Source organism: Nothoprocta perdicaria, unplaced genomic scaffold, assembly GCF_003342845.1.
Source record: "Nothoprocta perdicaria isolate Ctin4 unplaced genomic scaffold, notPer1 scaffold_267, whole genome shotgun sequence".
NCBI classification, from domain to species: Eukaryota; Metazoa; Chordata; class Aves; order Tinamiformes; family Tinamidae; genus Nothoprocta; species Nothoprocta perdicaria.
Genome location: NW_020455496.1, coordinates 514,856 through 529,284, shown reverse-complemented (window position 1 = coordinate 529,284; position 14,429 = coordinate 514,856). Strand labels below are relative to the sequence as shown.

The 14,429-nt window shown below is 37.5% G+C and overlaps 1 protein-coding gene across 1 annotated transcript in view; it reads right to left on the bottom strand.

Moving 5' to 3' along the window:
* Positions 1–11,655, bottom strand: part of NEIL3 (nei like DNA glycosylase 3) — a 20,074-nt gene extending 8,419 nt beyond the window's left edge. The window contains exons 1-7 of the mRNA XM_026040796.1: positions 11,533–11,655; positions 11,080–11,121; positions 9,903–10,018; positions 5,825–5,959; positions 4,500–4,713; positions 3,562–3,636; positions 748–914 (exon numbers count right to left, since the gene is read on the bottom strand). Of these exons, the coding sequence (XP_025896581.1) occupies positions 748–914; positions 3,562–3,636; positions 4,500–4,713; positions 5,825–5,959; positions 9,903–10,018; positions 11,080–11,121; positions 11,533–11,655 (872 nt within the window). The remainder of the gene's footprint in view (positions 1–747; positions 915–3,561; positions 3,637–4,499; positions 4,714–5,824; positions 5,960–9,902; positions 10,019–11,079; positions 11,122–11,532) is intronic.
* Positions 11,656–14,429: the final 2,774 nt, after the last annotated feature.

Below are 14,429 nucleotides of genomic sequence, written 5' to 3'. Positions count from 1 at the left end.
ACAAAACAACAAAACAACAAAACAACAAAACAACAAAACAACAAAACAACAAAACAACAAAACAACAAAACAACAAAACAACAAAACAACAAAACTCCCTTTGTTGTTCCCAGTTTCTTTGGAATTGCACATACCTACCTTTCTAAAAGGGAGAGAGAAGAAATGACTTTTCCTTCATCATTTTCTAGTTATCAAACTCATTGGAACACTGCTGTACTCTTACCCTCCTGCAAAGCATTTCTCATTATAACCCTTCAGAAATATGAGTTATTGGCATGTGAAATATTTATCTTCCATGCTTGACTGGGCTTTGATCGCTGCTCAAAGATGACTTCTAAATCTTAAGCATCTTCAGCCATTTGAGTTATAGTTGCCTTAAAAGAAGGAGCAGGATAGGGATTCCTTGTGGAAATCTTATTTTCTCCATGTATTAGACTGACAAAGCTCAAAACATAAAAACAAACTTCTGAGGCCATAGATGAAGATTTTCAAGAGCAATTAAAGTGTTTAAGAGTGAATAAGACACTTGTGGCATCAAATGCCTTTTTTTTTTTTTTTTTTTAAGTTAGAGCAGGCTGCTGCCAGCACAGCGCTGGGACATAGGACAATTTATGTAGAACTGCAAGTGTTTGCAAGTTAAGAGGCATTAAATATAAAACAAACAAGGATTCACTTCTTTTGCAAACTGAGGTCCTCTCACTGTTACAGCACTTTTCAGAAGACAGCTATGCTCAACAGTAGCCATACCTAATATTGACAAGCTGGGCATCAGCCTTCTGACATCGGCAGCAGAAGTAGGTCATCCTGTTGTTCTCTCCCAGCCGACAGGCAGTGATGTTCCCGTCGCACTGCCCGCAGCGGGCACGCCTGTATACTTTGTAGTGTTTGTACAGTGCAGACCCTGTTTTGCGGCACTAGAGCACAAGCAGAAGGGAAGTTAAAGACCCAGGATAAATTTCATTTTTAACTGAAGCTAACGTAAAACGAAGGAAACAGGCCTCCCACATGTAAACTGACAGCTGAATTACTACACAAAGATATTTAAAGGATATTCATAATTGCTGTTGTCACTACTTCACATATATATAAGGAGCGTTGACTCTAAAACTAGGATAATGAGGTCTGGAATTCTCCAGATAATAAAGAACAGAACAAATTAAAAAATATATACTTGCATGGCACAGGCAACATATGCCATAGGTCCAGCTGGATTAATTAACTGTGATTCAGTACTAGTCTTTGAAACCAAAGACCGAAAAAAAAGTTAACAAATAAAACAGAGCCAACTCAGGCATGATGTTAAAATATGGGTTGATCAAACTTCTCTAAGCCTGGAGAGTGGCAGAGTGCAGACATATTCCAGACAGTCTGAACCCACTGAAGTTTTCAGTTCCACCGCAGCACAGGCTATGCCAAATGCAAGCTAATGCATGAAGACCACTAGGCTTCCCAGGTTGTAGCAGAAAGTCATAATAAAGTAAGCACAGCATTAATCTAGTACACAGTGACCTCATTAGTCTCCAGAGAGCTGACAAGCAGGCACATTTCATGAGAGTGTATGCATGGAGTCAGCAGGGACATAACCCTGATAAAACTGGTGAGAAAATAAACAGAAAACAAAGTGGGAGAGCCAAGCCAGCCCTGGAGAGCTACATGAGCATGCGTCACAGTGCCATGAGCACAGTTCAAATTATATCAGAGCTGGCCTAGCAAAACCAGCCCAGCTCTGACGGGCTCCACGATGCTTGAGGACTCATGGATTAATACTAAGCATACAGGTGGCTTTCAGTTCAACATATTTGTTTCTGCTGCACTCTCACTAATAGCCTCATGGAATGACAGCTGTTTGTGTTTTGAAAGTGCAATGCACTATCCAGTAACCCAACCACAAAGAATTACTATTTCATATTTGTTTGCATAATTGACAAGCACTTTATTTTTTCATAGGTTTCTCCTTAAGGTTGGAGTTAATATCTTATCCATAGAGCTTCCGACCACTCTGTACATTAAAAGACAAAAGTAACGGGTATTTACATCAGTAGACTGCATATCTTTGGATCTGTAAGGGTTTATTTGAAATAATGATACACTATTATCATTAGAATAAAATTATAGTTTAAACACATTCTATAAACAGTGATCAGGTACTACCACTCTTACTAACCTATTTTCATTATGGTATTATCTGCAAGAGGCTTTGGGGCTTAGTTTATCATTTAAAAAGACTTGAATAGCAAACACTATGTAAGTATGGATTATAAAAATTCAGAAAATAAGTAAAAGGCATTACAGAAGTCTAAGCTATTTGTTTATTGACACTTTAAAACCTGTGGCACATCTACATCTTCCATGTATTTTAGCTGATACAGAACTGGATGTTATCTTTTTAGTGGTAGCTTTCACAAGAGTGAAGTTTGGAGAGAGAGATTTCTGTAGCCTGGGGAGACTAAACTGCTTTGCAGTGTGTTGGGGGAAAAGCAGGAATTTAAGTAGTCTATTAAATAGTTATATTTTTAGTCTTCATGACTGAAAGACTGCATTAGGAAAATTAACTTAAGTACATTCCTATTCACCTACCGAAGACTTGCTACTTGCATTAATGAAAATGAACAAATATTGAGAGCCATTTCACTGTTCTCTGCAAACAGAAAAACAAACAGAAAATCCAAACCTTCCAAGAATTAGGACAGATTCTTTATTTTTAAAGTTAAAAAGCAACTGCCACTATGAACCAGGAATTACTGGTTTTCAGGGAAAAAAAAAAAAAAAACAAATGCTACTGATGTTGTGGCAGTTGGAAGAACCTTGAACTTCCTTCTAGAAATCAAAAAGTTTTCAGACGTCTCAAGATCCAACTCATTACAAGAAAGATAGAGAAGGATTCTGCTAGAAGGCTTTTCCCCATGATTAATAATATCTTGACAGGACTCTCAGCAATCTACTCGTTTGCTACACTTGGCTGCCAAACATCTCACCAGGACACTCTGCACACTCCTGCAAATTACTTTTCAAAATCAGTTTAAAGCTCTTATCTTCTATACTTGGGCACACTCCCTTCTGTGAACTATACAAAATTAACCCTGTTAGAAGTTAAAAGCCAATTGTTAGATGTTACAATCTATTAATCAAAAAATTTACTATTTCAAAGTTTCATAAATTAAGCCATGTTAACCTTCATGCTTCCAAGGCAATTTCTAGTTTCCTGATGAAAGATGATCTTTACGGTGCAAGCATGTCGCCTGTAAGCATATGCTCAGGGTAGCTCAATTCTGACATGCTCAGAGTGACTTTAGAGCACATGCACAGCAGAACTGAACTCGCTTGCCGGGCAACATGGTCTCAAACTCACCTGCTGCAACCAAACTAAGGTTCTTTATGGGAGGCTGGACATCACCACCTCTTCCTCATTTGACAGTTCACACTAGCACCCAAACTAAAATTCTTACTCGGTGAACTATTTGTCTTGTTGCATCTTTTTACTGTTTCCACCAGAAGGTTATATAAAGCTAAAAACATGCTGGAGGCAAGTTTTGGGGTGTTCTCAGAAACACAAAGCCTTACCTTATAAAAAAGGAGGGCAAAGTCACGTGTCATTTTCACCAAGTGGCGTATCTGCTTATCTGTTAGTTGGCAAACCTTTGAATAAGACAGGCACCATTAGTATAGTATTAATATGCTAAACAGCAAGAGCAAGAAAACCTGTAAGTGGCCATTCAGACATCTTCAGCCAATATGGAACCACGTTACTTGCTGTTATGAAGGATTCTCTAATTACACATTTTATCTCAGTAAAATAGTATCATTTACTCAACCTCAGTATATTTTTACTGCAAATTCATTGTATGAATATTAAATAGCATACTTTGCTTCACCCTGAAAGACAAACTAGATAAAAAGTTTCAGTGGTCTTTTGATCAGTTCAAGAGCTCCTGATCAAAAGAAACTAAAATAAATTTTAATATCATAGAATTAACTCTTTGATGCCTCTTGGTGTCTTAGGAGATTTTATGACATAGGCTTAACTATCATCAGATAGGCTCTTTCCTATGAGAGATCTTCAAGAAGACTTGCACCAAAGATAGCACAGTTTGAGAGATGCATCAAGAATACACAGTTTTGCTAAGAATATCAAAATCCCAACTTCTGTTTTCCTCTGCCAGCTCACACAGTTAACCTACCCCATTGCATTTTGATTAACACCTATGTGTGTATAACTGAAGTGATTTGCCCAGGGGGCTATGGAACCTCGATCCTTGAGGAGTTTTCAAACTCCACTTCATAAGATCTCAATCTTATTATATTTATTATTATAATATGAATATAATTAGAATTATTAGAATTAGAATTCATATTATAAACATGAGCTTAAGGTCTTAGAACATCAGAAATAAGAAATTAAAAAGAAGAAGGCTTAAAAGACGACAAAACATTATACAAGTATATATTTACACTTCTAATACTTGATATCATCAAAAACAATCTCGAGACATTTCACTCACTTTAACAGCTGGATGCAGGCCACTGTCAAATAGTGCTTCATTTTTTATGATATTTCCCACTCCAGGTAACACTGCTTGATCCAGTAACACATCACACAACATGCGGGTTTTCTGCTGCTTGATCTCACTTGCTGCTCTTAAGCTGCTAAATTTTGGAGAGCAGATATCCAAGCTTTCCATCATTCTCACTTTCTGCTCACTTTCAGCTGCATTTCTGGAAGGGAAGATACAGTAAGAGAGTATTTTTTTTTATTTGAATTACATGCTATTTTATCAATATGGTTTTAAAAACAATGTTTTAAGATATGATGGTACATTAATGCAGAGAGAACAAACCAATCACAGGCAAAGGTGTATTAAAAAAAAATCTTGAAAAAAAAACCCAAAACAGCTCAACATGCTTGGATCATGCAAGCATCTGGCCCTACGTACAAGAAATCATCTCTTTGTTCATGTTAGCTTGAAGAAATAATTGCCAGGTCCTTCTCTTAAAATAGTTTTCAGTGTGGAAATACCATATTTTGGGACCATCAGCCACAACTATCAGAGCACATGGTCCAATGGTTTCAACATGACAATGAAAAGTAGATTCTATTAAAATTGATTTTATTAGGTTAAGCTTAACTCTAAGTTGAACCATGAAGTATCAAAAGTGCAAGAAGTCTCAGAATTACATAAGCTGTTATATTTTGTAACATTAATTCTAGAAACATAAATTAATTGTTAATTTACAAAATCCCTTTCATCCAAGGGCCTCAAATGCTTTAAAATCAAGTTTGCTATTAGTTTTATCAGCAGTAGAAGAAGTAGAGTGCTGATGGATGAATCCATCAAGTTAATGTTAATTAGAACAGTTGCACCAATTTGCTTTCAAAAAGAAAACAAAAGTAGAGACACAACTTAGGGGCATAAAATTTAAAGCCAGTAACTGTCATATATGAAGACCCTTACATTCTTATTTGTGTTAAGAAACTGAGACTTGAATGCAAATTGAAGGAGTAATGAGGTTTCAGCAGTCAAAACAGAGGATAGAATTCAATCCAAATTTAATTCTCAGTCTTGACACTATTTAAAGAGTTATTGCATTCAACTGCTTTATCCCTGTAGCTCATATATAAACTGCTACAAAAAGTAACAGATATTAGACTTCCATAACTATAAACATGGTATGTTTGTGAAGTTTTACTACGCATCTTTGTTTCTACAACGGTAATCTAAGCACTTCAAAAAAATCCGTTAATAACATAGTGAAAATCATATAGCTATAAAAGAAAAAATATAAACGATGCTGTGCTTTTATTTAATTTCAATGATTTTTACTTTACCTATACTCCACTGTTGCCTCAAAAAAACAAACCGTATCCTCTGTTAACTGTATCTCCAAAACTGGTGGTGCTCCATTTCTGTCTTTGCTGTCATCACGATTAATGCACATGGAACCATTCATACCAAAGTGAACCCTGGTGGATGGGAGGGAAAGGGGAAAAAAAAAAAAAAAAAGGTTCTTAGGGGTATTTACTTGAACGCTGCTTCCAAGCATTAGCGTAGTCTATTAGCGTTGTGTACTATTCTGATCTAACCAAGTCAGTACTTGTGTGCATCAGTTCTAGTCATTAACAGCAGTACAGCAGCATGACTCGTTCATATCTGTGTGCAGTTCCAAGGGAAGAACCATTTCTGTTTCAAGTTAGAAATACTCCAGAATGCAGCAATTTGCAGCTAGTCTTCATAATTTATTATGTAAATGTCAAAACTGATCATTAAATAGCACACACAGTCCTGGTCTATCTCACTTACAATGTTTGCTGGAAGATTGGCATTTCCAGTGAAAAATTCTAAAGCTCCCTAGGGAAGCTGAAAGAAATGATAGACTACTTCACCACTAGTTTTCTGTTATAACAAGCAAAAGTCATCAAATATGAAAGGAAGTATTTCTATCCTCATGGTGCCAACCCTGTTATCATATCAAAGCTACTTTCAGTAATGCTATAAACAACATAATTAACAACTGCCATATGTTGTTTTCTGCTTTTCTTTGCCTACAATCAAGGCAAAAAATGCAGATCAATTAAAAATTAATAAAAGAAATAAAGTGAAAATACACAGATGGCAAAGAAATGGAACAAACGCTTTCAAGCAGTCCTTTTACAAATCATCAATGGTTTAAGGTTTTGTATTTTAAAATGTGTTCTACTGAGCCAGTGTACTTCAGCAAAAGACGATATTGATTTTTGTCCCATCTTTTTTATTTTTGTATTTATTACACACTTACTTGATACATTCAGCTCCTAAAAAGCAGAAAGAAGAATGGAGGGTTCTATACCTCTTAAATGAAAAACAACTTATATCAGAAAAGGTTAATTATTTTCTAGATATAGAAAGAATCACTAGATCAAAGAAATGTGATCAAAGAAATTCAGTATCATGTGTCCATTTCGTTTAAGTCTTTGATGCATATCAGGAAGGATGGACACATACAAATATTTACTACTAGATAAATACAACACTTCACAAAGTACAATCTTAAGGCAGCTCTTTATGCAACTTCCTAAAAGAATTTATTCATTATATTTCTTCAATGGTCAGAAAGCTATGTATTTCAAAAGTTTTTTCCTTACAGCTCAGTTCAGATAATATAGCTATTTTGGTAGCTTTGGTTTCCATTAGACATTTCCAAACATCAACTTCCCTGCATAGGGCTAGGTATGCCTCAGTAGCCCCCTACAGCCTCCTTTTTTAAATAAACTTTCTACACTTGCGTACAGCTATCAACTAGAAATGCACTAAATGTTTCCTGCAAGTTTGTCTTACGGAAACAGCATGCATATTAATAGCTGATCTTTTCATTTACCAAGCTTCTGTCTAAAAGGAGCATTAAAAGTCACAGCTATTAATTGTCATAGCTACATATCTAGTTCACGACTAGGAAAATAATTCACAATTATCTTTATGCATAATTCCCTTTAACACTACAAAGCCTTAAAAACTTTACAGAATTTCACTTGTGTGTTTCATGACCTTTTATGGGCTAGAATGAGATAGAATGGAGCTCTCCTCATTTTAACTACAATTGCAAAAGATACTCTAATTAAACATAGACTTGATATTCAATGACAACTAGTAGAACAACTTGATGTTTATGTAAAGGGGAAAAAAAAGCAAGTTTTTATATTTACAGCCACACACTATTATCACTGCAAATTTATATCAATAGCCCACTACAGAAACTAGGCGTTGTACAGTCACTGCTACTCTCCTATTTCCCTAAAACTTTACTTTTTTGGGGTGACTTTGATGTAAGTGGGTATATCTCAAAGTAACAGCACTGGTGGTAAAAGTTCTTCATGAGTCATTTCTCTTTAAACATAATTAACTGACCACTTTGTCAATTTGTACATAGTAAATATACTGACCTAGATTTCCTTCATTGGCTAATTGCTACCTGTAATATGGCAATATCTGAGAAGCATGCCTCACTTTAAAATCAGGCAAATACTAACCATACTCTATAAATGGACTTCATGGCCATGGTCTTCTTCCACCAGGCAATCATTTCCCAGTTGAGAAAAATCCAAGAGCATAAAAGGAGCTGATTACCTTGCACGGCTCTCAGAGCCATGCTCTCAGAAGACATGCCACCTAGGTTTGTCTAACATTTCAGTATCACTACCAGGATTTAGAAGAAACCTTAGCAGACAAAACCAGCTGTTTTTGTTATATTAGAAAAAATATATAGATTTAGAATCTGTACAGCAGTAACCCTTCTCATGAAAAATGTCATATATCTTAAGCAGTTACGTTCACTGAAAATGTCTTCTTATTGTACAGTTTGTTCCTTCGCTTATTCCTTTGCTTATCCAATTCATTTGTAATACAGTCATTTAAAAAAGGAATCATCTTCGGGTAATTTCTCTGCACCTTGTAACTCCATGAGAAATCATGCTGTTTTGTGAAGTATTGTTAGTCGTTAAGCTCAAACTGCCACCTTCAATATAATAACCTATAATTCTATCTTAAATTAAGGTTAAAAATAAAAACAATGTATTTCCACTATTAGCACATTTTAGATTAGATGTATACTTATATATTTTAGATGGTTTTAGTCAAATATTTATATTTGACTATATAATTTTTCATCAATTAGCTTGATGATGCCCAGCTAAGTTCCCTGGGGACACCCAATTTCTTTGCACTTAACTGTCACAGACACTTCGTCTGATCCCACTACTGAACTGTATGGGAATAGTGGGAATTGTTGTGCTTGCTACCTTTTTTTCCTATAGATACTATTCTTCAGTAAGAAGAGCTAAACATCCTAAAGTTGCACTATATTCATCTGTAAGACAATCTTGGTTTCTTCAACCATTGTGCCTTAAGACTTTTGATGGAAGAATCTTTTCAAATGTTACAACTGATGTGCCAATAAACACAGAGGGGACATCTGGGGGAGCTGGGACTATTTTAACAGTGTGTAAAATTTGCTTGCATTCCTAGAGACTTTTAATACAGTCATATATCAGATTTGGGGATTTTGTTTTTATCTTACTAATTCTATCCTTCATTACTTTTTATTGTAAATAAAAGATGAACCTTTTCAAGGATTGCTCCTTGTATTAAAGTTAGATGTGTATGCTTTCTCTAAATCAACTCCTGAAGTTTCATTTCTCTTAACACTTTGCAAAATAAGCATCTGTATCAGATAACGAGCATCCCCCAGCCGCCAGAGATCAGCCTACATATCATTGCATGTAATTACCAATTTTTCTCTGCCTTTACTGATCCAGAGTGCAACTGCTGTAAACTATTCTATTCTCAGCCAAGCATTTTATGTCCCATCACTCTCCCACAACAGCACTGATGCTGGAAATATAGCAATAAACTGTAAGATGCTGGTGTTATCAATTTTAAACTAAGAAAAATGATGACCTGACACCTTTCAAGATCAGTCACTAAGTCACAACAACTACCTCGAATGCAGGTATGTCATTTTTTCTCTTTAAACATATAAAACTATTATAAACATGTATAATGTATAATTATCATTACATTAAATGTAAATGTTACTTATTGAAGGCCTCATTTATGTTATAGTTAGCATAAAGAACAATTCTTTTTTGTTTTAATAGGCCATTACACTGCACATTGTTAGATTCTTCTTCAACCTTAACCATTCGGTGATTTCAAGGAACAACTGTCCTTTTCACATACATTTACATGAGATCTTAAGCTAAGAATAAATGACTGAAACAAATTAAGTCACTGTTCAGTATTTCCAGAACTTAAGCACAAGCTGCAGAAAAAATTCTCTTTCAAGTATCTTGAAATGAGAGAGAACTAAGAACAAGCAGCATGAAAATGTACTGTTTAAATATATAGAGGACATTTTTCATTCCCACCCCTTACCTCAAAGCTGTCTGACCAAAATACATAAAAAGTTCTTTTCCCAAAGTCTCCACACCTCTGTAAACACATCCTGTAAGAAAACTGTGGCCAGAGGTTCTCTCCCCACTCACAGCAGTCTGAAAATGAGCACACACACAAATTACAACAGAATATTATTATAATGTATACTATAGTGTAATATTATAATATACATAATAATATATTGTGTATTTATAATATATATAATAAATTATGTATTATGTATCTACCATGTAATAATATATAATATGATGTCGTTCAGGCCAACTTCATATTATATTATATGGAGATATTTTGCACTGGCCAAGTAGTTGCCCCATGGTTAACAGCGTCTTTGAGATCCAAGGAGTGCTAGCAAATGAAGTCACCCTAAGTTGACTTTTACCATACCGCATTGTACTTATGATCATAAGTATATTTAGAGGAATTAATTTTCCTTACGTAACTACAGGAGCTCAACTCCTCACATTAGAGGTCAAATTCCTGAAAGACACAAAGCTTAAGAACCAATCTCTCCATGGCATATCTTTTAAACAAAGTAACTAAGTATCTTGAACTTCTTCCTTTATGAAATTGACGTTTTGTTTAAGGGACACTTACACTTTCTGGCATACAGAAAGGGGAAAAATAAAAACATGCCAACTTTCTGTTTGGAGATACCCAATATACTTAGGACACAAGCAATAACTCTGCAATCAAAACAAGAGTACTAGATCATCATAGCTCATTAGCTAGACTTGCTCGTTTATATCTTAGTTCTTTTTTTTTTTTTCTGCCAGAAGATCTCACAACCCCCAGCAGTTTTATTCCACTGAATTATTTTATACTGCCAACAAAAAGGGTAAAAAAATAGTAGAGATATTACACCCTGGGTATTCACTGAAAGCAGATGCTGCATGATTTAGTTACTTAGTTGATTTAATTACTATGATGTTTTTAAAACAAAGTTTTGTAAATTCCTTTTCTGCAGCCAAGTTTCTTTTTCTGCCCCCTTTCCTTCTGACTTTTGAAGGCCTGATTAGCAGAAAAGCAATTTAAACCAGAATCTATCAGTATAATTTTCTATCATACTTTTCCTGAAGCCAAATGAAATCGTATTACAAAATTTACCATTTTTAGCGAACAAAAGGAGTTCTGAATGTTTTCCCTCCTTACTTACAAAAGAGCTTCTCCAGCTCTTGCATCTCCTTAAACACCCAGCCTGCTAAGGCTGATTTATCATGCTGATGGCAGGAATATTTGAAGGCACAGCAGTTTAGGGAGCAAAACAACTCAAAGCTGCCAGCTCTCCGTTGCTGCGGTCACAGCTCTGCCACGCAGAGCGAAGAAGGGAAGATGGCAGGACACTAGTGATCCTGCCCTGATCCCGCTCCCGTGCATCAGCCAACAGCTCCCACGATGGAGCATCCCAACAGCTGGCAACAAGACACCTCCCTTCCCAAACCCGGTACAATTTTCCCCCAACGTTATAAACACACACAGGGTCTGCGTAACGCCCGTTAACATCCGCCCCGCCCCATTAACGGCCCCCACCTCGTGCGTTGCCCCGCCCCGCCCCGCCAACGGCCGCCGCGAGCCTGCCCTAGCGCGGCCGCCTCGCGCAGCCCCTCACCGTGCTGCCCACAGCGGCTGCGGCCGGCGAGGCGCTGCCCCGCGCGCTCCGCACCGCCTGGCCCTGGCGCACGCGGGCGCGGAGCCTCTCCGCGTACAGTGCGCAGCCCGGCCCCTCCACCATGGCCGCAGCCGAGCACCCGGCGCCCGCTCTCCCGCCGCCGCTTCCCGTTCAATTCTCCCGCTCGCTTCGGGGGCGGCGCTGCCGGGGCGGGCCGGGCGCCGCTCCGCCTCCGCCGGGCGGCCGCGGTGAGCGCCCCGGGGCAGGGGCGAGCGCGGGGCAAGGCGCAGGACGCGGCGCGCCGCGGGGCGGGGAGGCCGGGCGGACCTGGGGTCCGCGGGTCCCTGTCGTGGGCGGAGGAGAGGGAAGCAAGGAGGGATAAGCCCTTTCCTCGCCCATTGCCCTGAGGGAGGTGACATGCAGCTTTCCTTTTTTTTTTCTTTTTTTTCTTTTTTCTTTCTTTTTTTTTTTTTCCAGACCCGGTCTGCTCATCGTGGCTTGATCTCTGAGCATGGAGATCCGTCCTCATGGATGGGAGCTGTAAGCATGTGAACGTTAAGCAGCAGGCCTTGTTTTGTGAAACACTGCAGGGAAAACATGCTGTTTCTGCTGCTCTCGAGTGTGAACTTTCAGTATCCTGAGATACATAATTCAGTTGCTGTGAGATGCCTTTTAGTGTTTAAAAAACACTGGCCAAGGACAGCATTTTGTGAGACTCACTTCGTGCACAATTGAAAGTTCAGCCTTAGTAGATAAAAAATAAGTTTTCAAGGTCATCTGCGCCTGTTTACACAAGGAAAAGATTGTTTTCACTGCAGCATTTGAGGTAAGAATAGTAAAGTAGTAAGCTTTAAGAAATTAGAGGGCGCTGGCATTTGCAGATAGAACGTAAGACCCAGTTTCCTAATGTCCACCTCTAGGAGTATCTGTCATTTCACAGCTCCTTCTTGCAAGATGATCACACAGAAGACTGCACATATCATATCCAGACTTCTGGCAAGCTGAACATTTAGGCCTGTTCAGGGCAGAGTAAAATGCTTCCCATTTCCTTTGAAGTCAACATTTATGCCCTGCAAGGCAGTGAATAAATAGCTAGATAGTAATGTGTGCATAACTCGTGTGGATTCATTCACATATGAATCATACCTGCAGCGGTAAGAGTAGTTCCTGTTGGTTATCAAATACAATGCATTTCATAATATGGCTTATAACTGGACATCCTTCAGTAGATGATTTGTGCAGTGCGTTGCAGCAGGTTGGGTCTACATTCTGCATCTAATTGTGTAAGTATATCTGAAACGCCAGATACCAACCTTTTAAAAGGTTTTTTTTTTTCCCCTTTTTCACTCATGTAAACTAATTAGTTTTCACTAAGATTCTGTAGTAACTCACTTTCACTTTTAGTTTTGTACTCTCTCCTGTTGAACTCTAGCTGGATATAAACCATGGTTCGTGACTGTTGTATAAAAGTGTTTGATGATAGTTTCTTCACATTAAGAAAATAGTTTCTTCACATTAAGAAAAATATTTAAAGACAACTTCTTCCCTTATAGTGAAGGGTAGAAAGGTTTATAGGAGGCAGATGGATTGCATACTAAATAAAAGCTTTGGTTTAATTTCTTTCAGGGTTCTCTATTAGTATATAACATTTTGTGGCACATAATTCTACCATTAGTTGTCCACACGATATTTTGACTTTGAAAATTTCACTGACCACAAGACATAATCTCCCCTATGGGTAATTAAATGTTCAGATTTAAAGGACAAAGAGGAAAATAAATCCCACCTGAGCAGACATTTAATATTAGACTGTTGTTCACTTGTCTGCTATTACATCAACAGAATCAGATCATTCTGATTCTATGATAGTATATATTGAAATTAATGGGAAGTCACCCTTGGTGAAAGGTAAAATCTCAGTTATGTGTCCTGGTGGTGTTCTCAGGCGTTTCGGGGTGTTTTATGCATTTTCAATATTTACATTGAGATATTAGTGTTCAGTAGAACAATAGTGTGCTCAGAACTGGACATTCATGTTTTTGTTGACATATTGTATATATTATTGCAGTTATGATCTCATTAGAGAAAAAGAGATTTGAACATTTATTTTAAAAATTTTGAAAGCTATGGAAAACTTAAATATCTTTTTTTTATTTTTTTTTTTGGTTCTGCTTTCCAAAGCTTGTACTGAAAACCTACTTCTCTGCCTTCTTGTATCAGCTCTTGCTGCAGGACATTTGACATAAAATTATTGTGATTATTTTGCAAGTGTAGAACTACCAACATCCATTTGCTTTAATTCTGTGTTTGATATGCATTCTCTCCTTTGGATTAATGAGATATTCCTACAATATTGTTACACAGTTTAAATACATATGTTGAAATTGACAAATCTTTGGATAGGCAATTGGCAAAAAAACAGTATCACATGCCAAAAATTGATGAACCTAATTGGGGCATTTAACCCAATACTAGATTTTTATTTCTCAGAAGGCAACAGAACAGAAACGTGCAGAATACAAACATACCCTGTTCTTCTTATCCAGTGGTCAAAAGAAACATGTCAGCACTGAAGTAGCTTTTCTTCTTCATACTGATGAAAGTACTCAGTGAACTGCAAAGATCTTGCCCATATGGTCACAAAATCATAGAATCACGAAATTACAGAATGGTTAAGGTTGGAAGGGACCTTAGAGGTCATCGAGTCCAACCCCCCTGCACACACAGGGTCACCTAGAGCACGTGGCACAGGGCTGCATCCAAGCGGGTTTTGAAGATCTCCAGAGAAGGAGACTCCACAACATCTTGGCAGCCTGTTCCAGGGCTCTGTCACTCTCACTGTCAAGACATTTTTCCTTAAGTTCCCGTGGAACTTTTGGTGCTTCAGTTTGTGGCCT